This window comes from Gobio gobio (assembly GCF_949357685.1).
Source record: "Gobio gobio genome assembly, chromosome: 12".
Classification (NCBI taxonomy): Eukaryota; Metazoa; Chordata; class Actinopteri; order Cypriniformes; family Gobionidae; genus Gobio; species Gobio gobio.
Genome location: NC_137105.1, coordinates 20,402,247 through 20,423,839, shown reverse-complemented (window position 1 = coordinate 20,423,839; position 21,593 = coordinate 20,402,247). Strand labels below are relative to the sequence as shown.

The 21,593-nt window shown below is 36.7% G+C and overlaps 1 protein-coding gene across 8 annotated transcripts; it reads left to right on the top strand.

Moving 5' to 3' along the window:
- The first annotated feature begins 1,809 nt into the window (after positions 1-1,809).
- cep43 (centrosomal protein 43) lies at positions 1,810-21,529 on the top strand. 8 transcript variants are annotated; one of them, XR_013817674.1, is made up of 21 exons: positions 1,941-2,051; positions 2,626-2,679; positions 2,794-2,848; positions 4,028-4,116; positions 4,298-4,435; positions 4,524-4,556; positions 5,229-5,285; positions 5,515-5,585; positions 6,238-6,299; positions 6,419-6,480; positions 6,582-6,662; positions 8,690-8,752; positions 9,754-9,944; positions 14,740-14,808; positions 15,007-15,081; positions 17,765-18,685; positions 18,820-18,938; positions 20,267-20,341; positions 20,803-20,836; positions 20,930-21,014; positions 21,378-21,529. XR_013817674.1 is itself a non-coding variant. In XM_079831794.1 (21 exons), the coding sequence occupies exons 1-21, from the start codon at positions 1,968-1,970 to the stop codon at positions 21,450-21,452; spliced, it is 1,662 nt and encodes a 553-aa protein (XP_079687920.1). In that variant the 5' UTR covers positions 1,941-1,967; the 3' UTR covers positions 21,453-21,529. The 8 variants fall into 8 exon arrangements, 7 of the variants coding, with proteins under 7 accessions (XP_079687922.1, XP_079687920.1, XP_079687921.1 ...); XM_079831794.1 differs by having other exon boundaries at positions 18,596-18,685; XM_079831796.1 differs by lacking the exon at positions 8,690-8,752 and having other exon boundaries at positions 1,810-2,051; positions 18,596-18,685.
- Positions 21,530-21,593: the final 64 nt, after the last annotated feature.

The window sequence follows — 21,593 nt, the reverse complement described above, 5'->3', positions numbered from 1 at the left end:
ATTCAAATCCCCCAAAAGTACAGTAGGCTACATGACTTCCATCTGATCATGCGTCAAAGGCAGCAGAGATGGAAAAATGATCCATTAGAGTACATTACACAGTAGCCCTGGAGAAATGATGTGTTTCTGTTACAAAAGATCTACAATAATATAATGAAATACTTGGTCATGTGTTTATTGTGTCATACCCTGGTACTGGCTTTTTGCCATCATAATAATACTAACCAGTTAGGTATCTCGTTAATTGTTTTGTGTAAATAAGTTCTAATTAATAGTCATTGTGCTAGAGCTATTTCTGACATACACTGATCAGGCATATCATTATAATATTGTATCTAATATATCTAATATTGTGTTGGTCCCCATTTTGCTGCCAAAACAGCCCTGACCCATCAAGGCATGGACTCCACTAGACCCCTGAAGGTGTGGTGGGGTATCTGGCACCAATATGTTAGTAGCAGATCATTTAAGTCCTGTAATTTGCAACGGGGGCCTCCATGGATCGGACTTGTTTGTTCAGCACATCCCACAGATGCTCGATTGGATTGAGATCTGGAAAATTTGGAGGCCAAGTCAACACCTCAAACTTGCTGTTGTGCTCCTCAATCCATCTTGAACCATTTTTGCTATGGTTCATTTTTATTTTACTTTTGGCAAGGTGTTACATTATCCTGCTGAAAGAGGCCACAGGCACCAGGGAAAAGTTTCCATGAAAGGGTGTGCATGGTCTGCAACAATGCTTAGGTGGTACGTGTCAAAGTAACATCCACATGGATGGCAGGACCCAAGGTTTCCCAGCAGAACATTGACCAAAGGATCACACTGCCTCCGCTGGCTTGCCTTCATCCCATAGTGCATCCTGGTGCACACGCACATGGCCATCCACATGATGTAAAAGAAAACGTGATTTATCAGACCAGCCCATCTTCTTCCATTGCTCCGTGATCCAGTTCTGATACTCACATGCCCACTGTTGGTGCTTTTGGCAGTGGACAGGGGTCAGCATGGGCACCCTAACTGCGGCTATGCAGCCCCATACGTAACAAACTGTGATGCACTGTGTATTCTGACACCTTTCTATCAGAACCAGCATTAAATTCTTGAGCAATTTGAGCTACAGTTGCTTGTCTTTTTGATCGGACCATACGGGCCAGCCTTCGCTCCCCACTGGCATCAATGAGCCTTGGCCACCCATGACCCTGTCGCTGGTTCACCACTGTTCCTTCCTTGGACCACTTTTGATAGATACTGACCACTACAGACCGGGAACACCCCACAAGAGCTGCAGTTGTGGAGATGCCCTGACCCAGTCGTCTAGCCATTACAATTTGGCCCTTGTCAAACTCGCTCAAATCCTTATGCTTGCCCATTATTCCTGCTTCTAACAAAATGTTCACTTGCTGCCTAATATATCCAACCAACGAACAGGTGCCGTGATAAAGAGATAATCAGTGTTGTTCACTTCACCTGTCAGTAGGAGGTCATAATGTTATGCCTGATCGGTGTATATACTATGTTTTTGAAATTGCTGACTTTTATGTCATGGAAAAAAAAATGGAAGTCACTGAACACGTTTGGCACGAGTAATTCTGTAAAACTAACAGTCGGTAGGCCCAATAAAACCTGGAGGTGATTTACAACCGCGTATGGACGTCAATCAAGCATCTTGACAATGAATGACCTTGTTAATATGCATGAGCTAAGGCCAGCTCTAGCCAATGAGGTCTAATATCTGAAGAGCTATGATTCTCTTTCATCTGAATGGCGGCTGATGATGTATATCTACTAACTGCCGACTCTTACCTTACCAGACAATACTTGAGCACCTTGCTGTTGGAACATACCTGTACATAGCACTAGCAGCACAAGCACGTCGGTCGAGTCAATGAACCCATTTGTAATACCGTCGACAGCCGCCAAGGTGCGCAGGTTTCCAGCCTGAGTAAGTCACATGACGCAAACTAAAGATGTCTGCGACGGAGGAGGACACGGAACTCAGAGATCTATTGATCCAAAACTTGGAAAACAGCGGTGTTTTGAATAAAATCAAGGTATTTTTCTGCCTATTTTCGAACCCCGTTTAAAGTCTCGATGAGACTGGAATAATCCCTGTCTCATACGGGACATATTTCGTTTTCTAAGCTCAATGTTTGTTAGTAGCATAGCATAGGGATGCTAAAGTTGTTATGGGAACAAATGGATAACAGCCACTGGTTTGACAACATTGAGGTATGACAGTGCGCCCTTGTCTTATTGTCCTCATACCACTAAAGATGAGACCTACAGTGTCATTGTTTTTCTCGGCTGTATTAATGTTAACCTAACCATAAGTCTTCAAAAGTCTTATGATTTATCTTTATGTGGGCCTTGTGAGGGAGGACACTAATAATCTAGTTTAACCTGTAATATAATAATTAATTTACTCCGCTATAGATATAACCACCATTTTAAATTGTGTATTTATACCGTATTTGTACATAATAGTGTTTCTTAATGATTACAGCTACTGTAACATCTCTGCAGTTTGAGCTGTACTGATCCTCTGAGTCTGTTTGATGCTGTACCTTTATAAATATGTGTGAATAAAGGTCATATGGACTGATGCTAGGTCTCTCTGGTATACAGGCAGAGCTGCGTGCTGCTGTTTTCCTTGCCTTGGAGGAGCAGGACAAAGTTGAGGTAATTATAAGTAGTTTATTTTGCGGATTAAACACTGTTATATTCATTGTATGTGTCTGCACGTGTGCTCTGCAAGATTCAATGTGTCATTCAGATGTCAACTCTTTTGAATAGAATAAAACCCCTCTTGTGAATGAAAATCTGAAAAAGTCCCTCAACACGAAGGATGGTAAGTTTGGATTCCACAAAAGGCTTTTCGTTATTATTTGTATCTGTCTTGCTTTGATGAGATGATGACTTAAAGTTGGAATACATACATTACATGACTTTCAGAATCAGAGCAGGATTAGAAACGCTCTACATCATACACTTGCCGACTTTGTAAATTGTTAGAGCGAAAAATTGGGTATTATGATCTAAACGACGGATCACACTCTACAAGACTATCATGTTTTTCTCAACTCACACAGAAATATGGACCTCATTGCTAGGAGATGCATGACAAATAAAATAAAAAACTATATGAAACATGTTTGATATCCTCCAACTGGTTGGAATCACAGTATGAAGCTATGAGTCTGGCACAGGGTTTTAGAAATTGTGCCAACTCCTCCAGACTGCAAATCGGGGCAGAATATATATATATGTTTAATGTTTTTAAAAGAATTGGTCCAAAATGCAGCAAAAACAGTAATATATTGTGAAATATTTTTTTACATTTAAAATAACTATTTTCTATTTGGATACATTTTAAAATGCCATTTATTCCTGTAATGGCAAAGCTGATTTTTTTCACATTGTCCTTCAGAAATCATTCTAATATGATGATTTGCTGCTCAAAAAACATTTATTATTATTATTATTATTATCAATGTTGAAAACTTAATTTTTCAGGATACTTTGATGAATAGAAAGTTTAAAAAAAACCCAGCATTTATCAGAAATAGAAAGCTTTTGTAACATTATACTCGTTCAAAAGTTTGGGGTCAGTAAGATTTTTTTGGGAAAAGAAATTAATACTTTTATTCAGAAAGGATGCATCAAAGTGATCAAAAGTGACAGTAAATACATTTATAATATTACAAAAATATTATAAATATTTGGTGAGCGGATGAGACTTCTTTACAGTACATACTGTAAAGTCAGTGTCCAACAATTGAAATGTATCTTATCTTTTCTACTCAAATTTATCTCATGGTATTTTATCGCCAGCCAATTTAAAGGCCCGTGATGAACTATGTGTTTATAAAAATGATGAGAAAACATGGCAGAAAAATCTATAAATAATGTAATGCTTGTCTAAACTGTGGGCAAGGCATTACAAGATTTAGAGTTTTTTTTAATTTAATAATATTTTTTCCAAATGTTTGCTTTGGCAAATTATGCATTTTGTTACTCTTACTTGCAGGGCGCTTGGTGGCAGGTCTTATCACTGACTTCCTGCAAGTCTTCAATTTAGACTTCACTCTCGCTGTGTTTCAACCTGAAATTAGCACGGTACGTAAGTTTCATATAATATGCAACACTGTCATATATATGCAGTAAGGTTCGAAGTTGTCATTCTGAAATTCATCCTCATGTGTTTTTTTAGATTGATTGATTTGAATGTGATTTAATGTATCTTCTGTGACCTCACATCTTTCATCTGAACTAACGCACCCTATTATGTGTTGTTCAGCTGAATGGGCTGGACAGTCGCGAAACTCTGGTTAAAGAGCTTGGCATCTCTGAATCAGAGGTGAATAAAAACACCCCTCTCTTGCTAGAGCTGGTGAAGAGGAGCCGGCATAAGGACAAGACCTCCATTTTCACCGAGGTGATCTTTGATGCTCTGCATTTCTGATCAATCCGTGCCTTTCAGATTGTGTGACTCTCTCTCTTTCTCTCCTGTCTTACTTTCGCAGGGAGAGCGGGTGACTGAGAGAACTTTTCCCAAGGTACTTTACCACCGCTATCTGGCTCAGTCCCAGTCCATTTGTTATCTGTCTAATCTCTTTGTAACCTGTTTTTGCACCCACACGTACAGTAAGCACAGGTAGGGTTGATGCGCTCTCAAGAGCAGATCCAGTCACTGACTAGTAATAGTGCTAACCCACTTATTTCACTTGTGGTTGGAGAGCACATCTTGGGTTGATTCATATCACCGGTTTACCCCCACATCACAAACCCCAGGCAATTTATTCAGGTCACACAAGGGAAGCATGATGTAAATGAACATCTTTAGGTGGTGCTGCAAAAAAAGGTTTTCCTGTTAAGATACTTTTGCAAAACAAGCTTGTCCTACTTCTAGAGTTTTTGTATTGTTTTGCGGGCACTTTACGTGCGTTTGTTTAATCACGCCACTAGCGCTGCATGACTTCTGGCATGTCAGATGAGACTTCATATGCTATTGTTTCATGGTTATACATTGTGCTATCATGTCTTGTTTTTAGGTGCTCTATCAATGTGATTACCCCAAACATGTGATTTATATGAAAAATGTATATAAAAATAAAATATACAATTGTATATCGATTTTATATATTAAAATCTACATTTTAAATAATGTTTAATAGATTTGTTTTGAGTAATCTGCAATGATTGTATTAATATTTTTGGATGGTGTTTAGGAATTGTTGCCACGTCAAATTGCTGATGCCCGCAAGAAATTTGACAGTCATGACAAGGTAACTTTTTTTATTTATTACTTTATAATGAATTAAATGTACCATATAATAAATTATGAATATTTTTAAAATAAGTATTCATTACTTTTTTAGTTATTTCATTATTAATTTGGGAATAATAAATCATATAACTATATTATATAATGATAATTTGGTAAATAATCACCAACATATTAAATAAATTTGAAAACATTAGCGAGGTTTTTAATCTTTTGATTCGATTTCACAGAACAGAAGTGGGGAGATCAACAGAGATGCCGTTATTGGCATTTTCATGGATCTTTTCCCCCAGTTCAGCAGGTTTGTTTCAGCATTGTGGACTCTGAATGCCATGAACTCTAGGAAATATCTGAACTTACTGGTACTGAAACCCTCATTTATGTAACGTCTGAAAGTATTGACATCTTCCCACATAGTTGGTTTGCTCATCTGTAATGATGTCTGGTTAAGATTTGTGTCGTTGTGGTCGTGGCCTTTTTCATGACTTTTCTGCGTACAAATCCGAATAAAGGTCTCTTAATGTTAAATGGATAGTTCTCCCAAAAATGAACATTCTGTCATCATTTAGTCACGTTCAAGTGACTAAAACACAAAGGAAGATATTTGGAAGAATGTTTGTAACCAAGCAGACCTCGGCAGCCATTGACTACCATAGTGGGGGAAAACACTATGGTAGTCAATGACTGCCGAGATCTGCTTGGTTACAAACATTCTTCCAAATATCGTCCTTTGTGTTCAGCAGAAGAAAGAGATTCATACAGGTTTGGGACTCACTTGAGGGTGAGTAAAAGATGACAGAATTTTCATTTTTGGGTGAACTATCCCTTTAAGATCATTATAAAAGATCAATTGATAGTACTTATTGCGCTGTAGTTTTAACCTAGTGCATTTCTGTTGCTGTAAATTGCCACATTTCACTAATTTGATTCTTTTTGTATCTGCAAATAAAAAGAAACATGCTGGACTGTTACGTCACTGAGGAACTCCGAGCCAAAGGCAAGGACACAAGCAATAGTAAGTATTTGTGATCTTGTTTAGTTGTCCATTTCTTGTGTCAATCTTGTCATTCATTGTAATAGTTGCTAATGGAATTTTGTCTTCCTCCTCTTTCTGTTTTCTATAACTTTACATAGCTATAGACTTTCAGGACTTCCTGGGAATGTACAAATGCTTCTTCATACAGTGTCGAAGTGTGGTAGGCAACCTTAAACGCATTCTGCTTTGTTTTAGCATTTTTTTTGTGTGTGATTGTCTGTTGAATACCAATATAATGAGGTCAGTAATATCCTTTTATAGGTTACCAGTGACAATAGTGATGCTCTTCACTCCTCAAGTAAAACTGCTGAAGATAGAATCATTTCATCTTCCACCAGCAAGGTAAAATGACTTCCTGTCTTTGTGTTTTGTTTTTCTGTTTCTGCTTATCTTTTTCTCACACACTTTCCTTTCACCTTCCGACTAGATTATAATCTGATTTTTGTTGTATATCAAATATGAGTTGCTTTTTTTGTCACGTCTAATATTCTGTCTTTCACCCACCTGTTTACTTGCAAATCCTGCAATATGTTATCAAACATTTTTGTTTATAGCACACACAATTTTCATCTCATTATAATTTTCAATTCATCCATCCCATTAAGTTTAACCCTAGAACATAATTTGTTTTATGAATAAATGCATGTGTATTGATGGGTAGCAGTGTTTCCTGTGTGTGATTCATCAGCATATCTTGCCATTCATCTAGATGGTGGGTGATATTGATGTACAATAGTAATTTTATGCAGTCATTGTATTTTGACTCACAAAGGGGAAAGGGGTTTTACCACAACATAGGTAAGCGCCTTTGACCTGCACAGAATGTAGTGTCACACAACAAGATGATAGTTTTAATTTAAGATCTATACACATATATGTCCTAACTAGATTTTTGTATTCATTTTGGGCCATAATCAAAATTTGGAAACATTACTATTTTTAGTGTTCTTGAAAGAAGTCTCTTATGCTCATCATGCCTGCATACAGAAAAAACTGTAATATCGTGAAATATTATTACAATTTAAAGTAGTGATTTTCTATTTTAATATACTTTAAAATATAAATTTATTTATGTGATGCAGAGCTAAATTTCATCAGCCATTACTCCATTCTTCAATGTCACATGATCCTTCAGAAATCATTCTAATATGCTGATTTATTATCAATGTTGGAAACCGTTGTGCTGCTTAATATTTTTTTTAAATCTGTGATAGTTTTTTCAGGATTATTTGATGAATAAAAAGTTGAGAAAGAGCATTTATTTAAAATGGAAATCTTTTGTAACAATATACACTATCGTTCAAAAGTTTTTGTTCAGTAGTTCTTTGTCTTTTTAAAAAAAAAGAAATTAATAATTTTATTCAGAAAGGAAGTGTTAAATTTTTTTTTTTTTTTTAGTAAATATATCTATTTTGAATAAATGCTGTTCTTTTTGTTCATCAATGAATCCTGAAAAAAGCACGGGTTCCAAAAAAATATTAAGCAGCCCAACTCAGCATATTAGAATGATTTGTGAAGGATCATGTGACACTGAAGACTGTAATAACTGATGAAAATTCAGCTTTGCATCACAGAAAAAAATTATATTTTAAGTATATTAAAATAGAAAACCAATTTAAATTGTAATAATATTTCAAAATATTAGTTTTTTTTTGCAGGGTTTTTTTGTCAAGGTTTTTTTATTTTTTATTTAAAGAATAAAAATATCCATTGAATATCAACTTTAAGGATCAAAGGGAATAGAACAAAAAAGGAACACCTGCCTTGCCTTGTACCGCACCTTAATTAGAAAAAAAGGCATATGTTAATATTAGTACATACCACAGCCAAAGGGGCTGAATATAAAAATGTAGTCCAAGAGATAAAATTTGATCCAAAACCAAACTTCTTAAGAGTAAAGAAGAGAACATTCCAACTCACCCAGTCAAATGCCTTTTCAGCGTTAAGCGATAAAATAACCTCTGAAGTATTGGACAGTGAAGGGCTTTAAAGGATATTTTTATGTTTCAAAAACATAAAAAATAGTTTGGATTTTTTATTATGGCCCTAAATGAACGAACAACACGAAAACAAATGCACAGAAGTCCATTAAATCTCATAAATTCATTACACCTTCCCAAATTTCGTGTGTGTGAAAGTTCTTGTGAATAGATATTAGTTAATGTGTCGTATCAACTTTCGCCTTAATTTTTTTTGTTGCATGCAGTCTTCTGTGCATGTTCATTTTTCTGTGTATTTGTATTCCTGCAACATGTCATCCTTTTTTTTTTTTTTTTTCACTCGTCTCCATCCAAATCAGTGTATGATTTAGTGAGGCTAGCATGTCATTGTTGTATAAGGGAAGCTGATGGCTGTATTCTGGTGCTCAGATACCCAGGTATAAAGGATTTGTTAAACACAGTTCAGCGCAGGAAGGAAAGGCTGACCCAAAGGTAAAGCACACGCGCGTCAGCTCTGATACAGGAGCTTTTGATCAGCTCAACCATGTGGCTTCCTTTAGGTCACATAAATGATTCATAAATGGGTGGTGTCTGCACACATTTGGCTTTTACTAGGTAGAAGTAACTGTCATGACAAAACTAAGATTTGTGCTTCTTCCGATTACTGTTATCAGATGTGCAAGTGAAAGTTCATGTCCCAAGACACAATTACTGCTTAGTAGTCAAGATGGAGATGCAAAAAGTGCTTCTAATGTGTAATGGTGCTAAAAATAGCCCATGGTTGAATTGGAACCATCTTAGCACTTGACCAACCATAGCATTTGATATAGTAGACTGGCTATTGCAGAGCAGATTTGAGCTAATTAACAATAAAAATGAGATCAATCTTTTGCAAAAAAGCTTTTAGGGCAAAGGTACTGACCAGGCTTCCGCTAGGCACCCACGTACTAACACCTTTAAACAATGGCTTTATAGAACAGTTTACCAGATTCTCAGCATGTCGTCTAACCACTTACTTTTGGATATGTGCACTAATTCTGAAACATTTCATCTCAAGTAAAAACTTTCTTTTGAAAGTTGTCCTATACAAGGTAATAGATCAATTTGTGGGTGGGTTGAATGACGCAACATTTTTCTCAGCATATGTTGAAGGTTGACATTAATGTGGGCTTGTTTCAGAATGGGCATTTTGACAACCTACTGTTCTTGTAACTTAAGTCAAATGTTCTTATCTTTTAATCTTCTATTAACAGGAAGTTCCAGACAATTTTACTTGAGAATGTCATGTTTTAAAACTACGTGGGTGAATGGGGACTTGTTGTTATTTTATTTTATTTTTTTCCCTCATAATACACCACTCGTACACATACTGTTGGCTTTAAACTGAATCTTACCAGTACCTGCTCATTGTTCATGTTGATCAGATGAAATCTGTAGTTTGTATCCTTTTGTTGTTATTAAAGTTTGCTGATTATATTGTGACTTTGCCGTAGGCTGGAGAAAGAAGACCTGGTGAAACACTAGGTTCTCAGAAGAACGAAGGGTCAGAGGAGGGATTAGGTGATGGGAAAAACCTTCCCACCTCACTGAGGAGAGGACTGGAATTTGGACTGGAGGATGATGATGAGGAAGGAGACTCATTCTTTGATGATCCTCTTCCTAAACCTCAGAAGACCTATGGCTGGTAAGGATCCCTTCACTAGGAGAAATCATCTGTTCACACTGGCAAAGTATCAAGAAGTCACTCATTTTAAATGAAATTTGTGAATTAGAGGTGGCGGACTGTTGGTATTTAGGACTAGGTGTGCAACTTAAAAGAAAAGGAAGGAATAAATCATAATTTTAATTTAGAAATGAAAAAGTAAATGAATATATAAATAAGGGGTGCACCGAAATTTCGGCCGCCGAAAATGGCATTATCGGTTTTGGGCCGAAATAAAAAAAAACAGCCGAAAACGTAAACCGAAAATGAATGTCACCTGCCCCTCCCATCCGTGCGCAAGCGCTTGTTTATACTTTCGCCTGGCTCCACAGCGCGAGCCTCCGCTGACTGCGCGCGCTCCTCCCCAAACGTTTATACTCGACGCGCTCGCCTTTGTGCTATCAAGTTTTAACTCACGGTCGAGCTGTTATCACCCGACGCGTCTGCCTATCAAAGATTAAGAATGTCAGCGGTATGAGAACAAATAGAGACGTATCCAGCTGAACTACCCATTGACAGAAGCGACAATCCCCTTGACTACTGGCGCGCGAACGAAGGCCGCTTTCCATTGCTTACGCGGATTGAACGCAGGTTATTTATCTGCCCCAAGCACCAGCACAAACAGTGCACAGACAGACTATTCAGTGCAGCATCTCATGTTCTTAATGAGAACCATTCTGTGATTTTCTGTGCAGTTATTCAGATAATTGTGGATCTTTTTTTGCACAACTGTTAAAAAACTATTTTAACTTAATAAAAGTTTGATTATTTTATTGGTTTGTGATTTGTCTTCTTTTCATTTCAGATCCATTAAATTCAAGCAATATATATACATCTATACAGTGTTGGGGGAAACGCATTACAAGTAACTTGAGTTACGTAATAATATTACTTTTTCAAGTAACTAGTAAAGTAATGCATTACTTTTCAAATTTACAACAAAATATCTGAGTTACTTTTTGAAAAAAGTAACTCAAGTTAAATTTTCACATTTATTTGACTGACAGCTCTCCTGCCCCCATGTTGAGAAAAATTGAGAGTAAGTGTAGAAGCGTTGTGTGTAAATGTGTTATTGTAGTTCTAGACTAAATGTGAGCATTTATTCATCTCACTTGCACAATAAAGATTCAGTACTCCTTAAAATGAATAAAATCAGTCAAATGCAAAATCAGAATACTATGCAAACCTCAAATATATAAATGTTAAATATAACAAATATTTTTATACATTTAATCTACCTTTATTGACCAATGTCTTGCTACTTACCTTCGATGATTCAGTTAAACCATGAGCAAATATTACTAGATTTTTTGTTTTTATTGGTAAAACTTTTTCGCTCCTGCGTTCTACTCTTCCATTATCCAGAATGGCAGCACATCTTTACCTCAGCCTGAGGCTTATTATTTCAATTTTGGTATGAAGAGGTCTTTACATTTTCACAAAAATATAACTTTTTTTGCTATTAAAAAACAAAACAAAAAAACAAGCCCTGCCCAGGTGAGAAAAAGTAACGCAAAAGTAACGTAATGCATTACTTTTCTTAAAAAGTAGCTAAGTAACTCAATTAGTTACTTTTTAAGGGAGTAACGCAATATTGTAATGCATTACTTTTCAAAGTAACTTTCCCCAACACTGCATATATATATATTAGGGCTGTCAAAAGATTAATCGCGATTAATCTCATCCAAAATAAAAGTTTGTGTTTACATAATATATGTGTGTGTACTGTGTATAATTATTATTTATATATAAAAACACACACAAGCATGTATATATATTTAAGAAAAATGTATTATATTTATATATAAAATATTTATATTTATATATTATATAAATGTATATACAGTATATACATGCAAATATTTCTTAAATATATACATGAATGTGTTTGTATTTATATATACATAATAATTATACAGAGTACACACAAATATATTATGTAAACACAAACTTTTATTTTGGATGTGATTAATCGCGATAAATCTTTTGACAGCCCTAATATATATATTATAATATTTTAGAATACTTTTTTAAAGGTCCCATGGCATGAAATTTTCATTTTATGAGGTTTTTCAACATTAATATGAGTTCCCCTTGCCTGAATATTGTCCCCAAGTGGCTAGAAATTTTGATGGGTGTAAACCGAGTTCTGGCTGTCTTTCTCTGCCTTTGAGAAAATGACAGCTCAGACGAGCTGATCTTGAATTTTCCTGTTATGACGTCATAACAGGAACGGTTACATCCCTTTCCTCCGCCCAGAGAATTTGGCACGCCCATGCAAGCGCTATATTTGTCCTCAAGAGATCATGGCTTGTGAACGATTGAATGCCTGCAGTTTCTCAGTGTTTGGATGTACAAATGAAAACCAAAGTCTTTTTTCAGTTCCTTCTGATCTGTGATCAGTGATTTCTTATGTGTAGCTAATTATTTATTATTCGTGCACACGCTGCGGCTTCTCTCTCTCCCGACAGAACGGTGTTTTCGTGTTTTCTATCTTGTGAGTCAGTGTTTTTGTACGTCCTCGTCGCGTCTATCAGTTCTAAAATGTGCATACAGTCGTTTCTGCTCAACATCAGCAGAGTAACATCTTTAGAGATAAACCTCACGCACGCCGAAGCTCGGGCAGCACTGGCCGGTCGGCCTTCAACATCACCGACGCCCAGTACTGCATCTGGCCCACAGCGGAGGCACCAAACGCGGGGCGAGATTAAGCAGAAAGGGGGTAAGCGTGAGCATATCAGGGCTAGCCAGCCTAGCCCCACAATAAACTGGATTACATTCGATTACTGCTGTTGTGTCTTTGTTTGCGCTGTGTACTCAATGCGCGTCACTGACCTCACCATATGATAGGAACATATCTAAAAATAATGCTATAATCAACACTTACTCGTAACTCGTTCATCTCGACTGCTGTAATGGTTCATTACATGTGTTACAAAGTTGGTAATAAGGATGAAGACGGACTCGGTGTGACTGGGACTCGTGTTTATTCAGAGCTCTCAGATACAAACAAAATAAACTCGCGCTGACAGCGCTCTCATAACTCATTAGTTACTATAAATAACTTTGTTAGCAATTGCTCCGTCTCTGGTACATTAGTGATGTCCGGTTCGCGAACGAAACATTCTTTTGAACTGGTTCTTTTTAGTGAACCGAATCAGTTCACCAAATCGGACTAAATCGTTCTAAACGGTTCACATCTCCAGTCAGCGCTGAATCATAATTTACTAAAGTTACTAACTTTCTGACATGAGTGACAGCCCCTCCGTCTAGAAATAGACTAATAACCTGAAGTATATGCTGTAACTACAACAGTTCACTGAACTGAGACGTGCTGAGAACTGATGAGAAGTGAACTCAGGTCCATCCGTCTCTCTGGCAGCAGGCTCGTGCCTGGTAGACCTCGTTAAACCACGCCCCCTCCGCTCATTTCAAATGCAAAGATGTCAGCCAATCACTACAGTGAGCTTTTACTGAAGTCTCACAGCAGACATGCCTCTTGAAACAGGGCATTCAGCCACAGGGGAAACATCAGTATTGAAAAAATGCCTTTTATTTCTAAATTATGATATTTTATGATGTAAAAATCATACTAACAATATAAGTACACCTCAGGAAACATTATAAAATAATAGAAAAATGCCATGCCATGGGACCTTTAAAAGAAGCCGTTTTTGGCCAAGTGCATCCTAAATTTTCGGTTTCGGCCCAGAATTTTCATTTCGGTGCATCATAAATTGACAAATATGATGACAGTTGACATGGTTAAAATTATTTAAAAGTAATAAATATATCCCAAGTGTAAATTGTCCAATGACATGTTATTTTGTTCAAATGGCAGACAGAAAAGCATTTGGAAAAAAAGATAAAGAAGAGCAGTTTGTAAATACTATATATAAAAATGAATTTAAAATGTTGCATTTAAAATAATTTATCCATTTATTTTGCATTGTTACATATAACTCATATTTTTAAATAAAATGAATTAAATAAACTGTTTTAAATCTATATTTTAAAAAAATTATGAATTTGAAAAATGATTTACATCAAATTAATAAATTGAAAATTGATTGCACTCCTAATCCCCCATATGTTGGAAACACAAGGCCTGTATGCTGTCTAACATGGTGTCTACACCGGATGCGACAGTTGTTGCGTCGGGCCACAACAGCTTGAGGCTGTCTAAGCTGGACGAGACCAAGCGACCGTTGCAAAAACATTTGTTCAGAAGTAGCATTCGCGCTTGAAGTACGTCAGAAATAGAATGGGGCATCTGTTTACTGTCGCGCCACATCTAGTGTAGATGTTTTTACACAGTATAATGCATTATAATACTGCTGGCAAGTAGAAATGCCTACTAGCAACCAACAGTACATCATCCTCCAGCCCTTTAATTGCTGTCAGTGTGATCGCATTTATCATAGTCCTGGTTTGAGTCTCGTTGTGGGAGCAGATTTCCATTCAGAGCTTTGAACAAGGGTTGTTTCAGTGCCCACATGTTTTACTGAGACTGAAAAAACAAATAAAAACGAAATGATCTAAACCACTGACACCTTTGATTGTAATTTCAGAAACCTTCATCTGGGTTATTTTTGCTTTTGAAGCACATAACGGTAGTTCATTTTTTACTATTTAAATATCATCGGCCCCCACCCATGAGTTACAGTTATAAACAAAGACCTCACAGAACTTCTCATAGATAAGATACAGAGAAGCGCTTTTGTTTTTCTGACCTGTATCTTCTCCTTTTTACTCTTAATGCTGCACGTGAAAACAGTGGTTTATCTTCGGCAGATAAGCCTTATTCAGGACAGAGGCATTCTGAAAAAAGCTATAGTCAAAAAGAGTAAGTACTTCCTGTTTTCTGAGAGTATTTGCATTTTTACTATGATTTTGACTATGGCACATAACGGGTAGATCTTGGAGCTTTGTTGTATGTTGCACCTTGTCCCTCTTTTGCTTTTTGTTCCTGCTGCTCTATTTCTCTAGCCCTCTTTCTGTAACCGTGTCTGTGCTCTGTCTGTGTTTTCCCCCTCGTGAGAAGTCAGCACTGGCAGAGGGAAGTAAGCCTGTCAGGGCGATCCTTATCCCAAATCAGGAGGGGCACTAGCCTCAATGAGTGAGTGTGCATGGAGTGATCACACTGCCATTCAAGCCCACTGCATCCATCTTAACCCATGGGTGCAAAATCAGGCTGTCTACCCCCTTTGGGGATGTTCATGTTCATCAAGCAGCTAGTTAGTTCAGTTTTAGAGAGTGAAATACAGTTTGGTTATAAACAAGTTACAATCGCATTCAATAACTGAAACAAAATACTGACAAATTCATTTTAGAGCTTGAATGATTAAATATTCTTGTTTATTAAATAATAACTGTGATAAGACTTTCCAATGTTATGAACGTTGCCATCTTTGATATTTACCTTCATCACGTTCAAGGGCTGTTTGCGGCTATCACAAGTTTATACAGATATTCGATCCACTTCTGTAAAAAATGTCATCTGATCCAGGGGTATACATCCCTATACAGTACTGTGCAAAAGTCTTAGGCACGTTAGTATTTTCACCCCCAAAAAAGGGTTTCAAGCCAGTTATTTATATCTTTTGCTGTAGTGTGTCAGTAGGAAATCTCAGTTTACATTTGAAAACATTGTTTTGCCATTTAATTGTACTAATAATCCTGTAAAAGATGGCGCAGTGGTCTGAGGGAAAAATTTCAAACAAACACTTTGGTGCATCCCAAAAAGGTGGGTTATTACCATGAAAATGAGGAGAAAAGTCAAATCAAGCCTGCCATACTCGTGTTGAAAACTGAAGCCAAAACCTCTCTATCGCCCCCAGGTTTCAGTATAGCTCATAAACCCCGCCCATCCATGTATTCTAATGGACGCGAGACTAACTAAACAATCAAATTACACTTCAAATATTTTTTCCCAAAGATAGCTTCTGTCATTTTAGGCCTTTTTTATCACGGTGGTTTCTCAGAAGAACGTCATGATTGACAGCTGAGATTGACAACTTCTCTGAGTGAATAGTCACTGAGGCACTAAGGAGATTGGAGACTTTAGCTTTAATTTCTACATTTCCATAAATGTTTATTTCACACCAACATAATGCATTGTTCTGCATCTGCGAGAGTGTGGGCGGGCTTTTGATATCGCGGCTCTACTTCCTTATCTCCACTTCGCAGACTCCGGTCCCAAGGTCACTACTGCACAGACTCAGTCCCAAATCTGTCAGCTTTCAGCAAAATCTGTCAGCAAAGATGTTAGCGCCATATTCGGACGTTGGCGGCGGCGGCTTCACTTTTCTTCAGTGGAAGACCTGTCGACCATATTTTTTTTACGGTCTATGGGTCCAATACTGGAATACAAACAAAAACTGTACAAAGGGCTTGCTCTCCCTTGGGCCTTTACCAAGTGAACAAGCAGGGACCAAACATACAATACACAACATGACATCATGACTTTGCATAAACATACACGCGACTTTATAAAGCCAAATGGTGTGCTATCTGTACGCATTTTGAGCTATCCGCGTGTATGTCTACGCCGTGTGATTCCGTGTGTATGTGTACACCGAAACGAACCATCATCTCCGCGTGTATGTCTACGCCATGTGATTCCGCGTGTATGTGTACGCCATGTGATTCCGCGTGTATGTGTACGCCATGTGATTCCGCGTGTATGTGTACGCCATGTGATTCCGCGTGTATGTGTACTCCGTGTGATTCCGCGTGTATTTGTACGCCATGTGATTCCACGTGTATGTGTACGCCATGTGATTCCGCGTGTATGTGTACGCCATGTGATTCCGCGTGTATGTGTACGCCATGTGATTCCGCGTGTATGTGTACGCCATGTGATTCCGCGTGTATGTGTACGCCATGTGATTCCGCCTGTATGTGTACACCGTGTGATTCTGCGTGAATGTAAATGGATTTATAAACATACGTTAGTTAATAAAAATACAGCTGTTCGTGGTTTTTTCATGTTAGTTCACGTGCATTAACTAATGTTAACAAGATTTTAATAAGGTATTAGTAAATGTTGAAATTAACATTAACAAAGATAGATAAATAAATGCTTTATAAGTGCAGTTAATTATTAGTTCATGTTAACTAATGAACCTTATTGTAAAGTGTTACCAAAATTATAATGATACATTAAACCTATACACAAATAACAATTTGTGGAAACCCATTGGGTACTTAAACACACTATATAAAGAATGAAAAAGAAAAATAATGATTCAGATGCTATTCCCCCTCCCCCCGGACAGGTTCAATTTGGCTGAATTGAACAAAATAGACCAAAACATAAGCTTAGCTTGTGATCAATCCAATGGGATTTTTGTCTGACAACAGCCGCTATGCTCCACATGGAGATCTGATCACACCATCATTGAGTCCATCTGGGATTACATGAAGAAAAAAATTCAGAAGAACTGTGGCAACGTTTCCAAGATGCTTGAAGAAACGTACGATGCTTGTAGAAAACTATGCACAAGACAAAAGCTGTTTTAAATGCAAAGGGTGGTCACACCCACCAAATATTAATTTGATTTAGTTAATAGTTAAAAGTTAATTGATAAATAAAATCTATTTATGACAGTATTTTTGAAAGTATCCTCACTTGACAGCATTTTTACACAAGTGCCTAAAACTTTTCACAGTACTGTTTTCCAGGTAGCTTTCATCAAGCATCTTGGAGATGTTGCCACAGTTTTTCTGGATTTAGTCTAAGGATTTAGTTCGATTATTTTTTATTTGATTTTTTTCTCTTTTTCTTCATGCAATCCCAGATGGACTCGATGGTGCTTAGATCAGATCTCCGTGTGGAGCATACCAGCTGTTGTCAGGCTCCTCCAGGCTTGTGCATACAAAAACCTTGCTGGAGTATTACAATTAATGGCAAAATGCATGTTTGGAAATGTAAACTTATATTTCCTACTGACACTACAGCAAAATATATAAATAGCTGGCTTAAAAACATTTTTTTGCAGTGAAAATACTAATGTGCCCAAGACTTTTGCATAGTAGTGTAATTTTTTTTGACTATTAATGCTAAGGTTTTCTAAAACCTTTAATAAAAGATCAACTAAGAATCATTTTAAAAATCTTACAATTATGATTATATTAAGAATCATACAAATATCAATGACATTTTGCTTGTTTGTACATAATGTTGTTTACAACACTTATGCCAGGTTGAGAGTGCCAAATAATTTTGAATTGTGCTTGTCTATAAATTACCCTGCCCAGATCTAGCGGCGCTCCTGGTATGAACACGACAATTTGAGAGTCACGCCTCACCAGTAAATATGGTTGTCATTCCCAAGCACTGCATGTGTGAACGTAGCTATTGTCACTGAGTTCATACCATAACGCCATACTGTCAAAAAGAAACTCCAATAACTGGTACCAAAAGAATAGGAGTACTGCAGTGACTATAGTTATAATTGTGTGTTTTCAAGCCTTTACCTTTTATCCTTTTTCATTTCTTTCCTTTGCATTTGCTCTGCATGTTATTTATGTATTTCTCTCTCTCTCGCTCTCAATGTCTCTGACCATGTTCTTCTGTGTGTCATGTGTATGTGTGTATGAACATACAATGTTGCTCTGTCTGGCCTCAGCCTGTCTGCTATAGGCAGTGATAAAGAGGGAGATGGAGAGGATATGCTCTCTGACTGTGATAACAGGCCCAGACCTGACTCTGAACCCAGGTGAGCCGGGCTTATTCCTCTCAGTCTCCTGCCATATAATGTCCCTCTTAGTCCACTTCACATTATATGGCTGTCGGCTCGCTTTACAAAGTGCATGCAGTCTCGCTGAGAGTCTCCTCCCGTCTGTTTTCCAGGAGAGAAGGCTCGGGCAGCAGTTTAGGAAAAGCATTCACCACAGACGCGCAGCTAAAGAGCACGGGAGGATCCATCTCTGCTGAGAGCAGCCAAAAAGATCATTCATCTGACAAGAATGGTAGCAACCCGGTTGTGAAATCAATCACAATTATTCTTTCTTAGATGATTCTGGATCGATGGGAAATTTTACATGCACCACCATGCATATAAAAACTATGGCTTCAGAGAAGGGGGAAAAGTCTGAATGTGCTTTATTATATCTTAACCTCCTGGGTGCCACTGTCCACATAACAGGACATTATATTTTAGTGGATTTCTCTGACTTCATACATTAAGTCTGGATGTCCTGTAAAGAGCACATTCAGGGCTTTTCAGAGGTACCATTTGTTTTTATAAAATAAATTGTGTGTGGCTTCACTAAGACAACAACTACTCCTTGGTCTTTAAAAATGACTGAATGATCACATTTAGCAGTCTTATGGGAATATGATAATATTTTGTATTTATTTAAATGACAAATTTTCAAATTGTTCGTTATAAATCAACATCTCAGGAAAATGGTATGGGGTTTCTAATCAAAATATGACTTTCTGTTACAAAACAGGGCATTGACTTCATACAATTCCACAATATAGAGGACACCAGGTGACACCTTGTGACATGTTTATCAGGCATTTTAGAATAGGGAAAGAAATTACATATCAATATTCCTATAAATTATTAGATATTATTCTGAAAATGTTGCCAACTATTACTCCCATTATTACACTTCTTTTTTCATTTCATGTTGCTCCAAGAACTCATTAATCTGCAAATTAGAGACGGTGTATAGATACATTGCATTGAATGGGACTACACATGTATATCTTTCATAACATAGTTGAAAATTATCTTTAAACAAAGTTTGGTTAAAAAAATCTTGAAACCTAAAAATTGATTTGGTGAATGAAAAAAAAATCCTATACATATTTTTACCTATACATGTCATTTCATGTCGTCTTATTTTTTTAGTCCTGGTGTCCACTTACGAAGACATGGCATAATATATGAATAAAATATAATTTTTCAAAATGTTTTCTTATGCTCTAAACACTGAAATAACATTTAAAAAAACATACTAAATTCAAAAAACTTTTTTCCTGAGTCTTAGGAGCTGAAAAAACAACATGAAATGAAAGGATGAAAAATAAATAAATAGCATCCAGTCATTAACCAAATTAATGAAAGTATTTGCACAGAAATGCTCAGTCTGAACCATTTCCATTACACAAAGTGAAAGCTTAAACCCACTCTTTCTATTTGTGGGTGGAGCTGATGTATTTTAGCATGCCATTTATGCAGAATCTTTACACAGAATTTACCCCACCTAAGTTTTCCCAAAATGTGCATAAAGTGCACTGAACTTATTTTGATAGTAATATCTTGTCTCCTTGATTGTTGTCTTAGGTACGTCTAGTTCTAAAGATAAGGGTGTCAAAGATTTTCCCACACCAAATGAGAAAACCGGATCCCCTTTGCTGGGTAGGAACTCCTCGGGCATTTTCTTTTTTTTTTTTTTATGCTGGACAATCAATTAATCACATCTAAAATAAAAGTTTGTGTTTACATAATATGTATGTGTGTGTGTGTGTGTGTGTGTGTGTGTACTGTATAATTATTATGTATATATAAATACACACACATGCATGTATATATTTAAAAAAAATGTAATTTATATATAAGATAAATTATATAAATATATATACACAGTATATACATGCAAATATTTCTTAAATATATATATATATATACATAATAATTATACACTCAGTACACACATATTATGTAAACACAAACTTTTATTTTGGATGTGATTAATCGTGATTTAATCGATTGCCCAGTGCTAGTTTTTTTTTTTTTTTTTTCAATGACTTGAACATCAAATCAAACAACCCTTCTAAATGTGACGTCTCATTTCTCTTTTTCATAAAAATGCGTTGCAGATGAAGATCTTGACTATGACGATGACTTCAACAGGTAAAGGCTGTGCCCATTATGCGTTTCACTGGTCCCATGTCATGCTCCGTCTGAATCTAATGAAGTGTTCTGATCTCTCTCGTTTCTCTTCAGTCATCGTTCTGAAAACACTAAGAGTGAAGTGAGCATCGATGAGGAGATTGAGGTCTCGATAGAGGGGCCTGACATCAGTGATAAGGTATCGTTGTCTCCATTCTCATATTTGTGTTGACATTGCGTCTTAAAACCTCGTTTCAAAATGATTGACTAAGGATCTTGATCGTTTTTGAGGTAAACTATTCCATAAGCTCGTAAGAATGTCAGTTAATTATGGTCCCACTTCACAATCCTATGTGAAGTTAACATAGTGGATAAGTGTGCATTGTGTAAAAGGCAAGAAGTGAGAGTGGGATGTTTTGTAAATGGAAAAGATGGGTGGTTAGAGGCCCAATGAGGCAATCAGAGGAAGTGAATTAAGCATTGACAGTATAACAGTAGCAGTGTAACCATGACTGTGATTTAGCATCTTATTCTCATAATTTTTTTACTCTTTTTCTTGTAGCTCGATGAAACCACTCAGGATGTAAGCGTCTCGCAGATAAGTTTGGGGGCAGACTACATGGAAGATGTTGCTTGACATCTAACTGTCAGTTCCTTATTTTTTACTTTATGTATTTATGGATTTAGTTGACATAATAAATAAGTACCGTCTGACTGTTGACTCTTCCTGTTTTTTTAATACCATTACAAAACAAAATATGGAAGAACAGAAATGAAA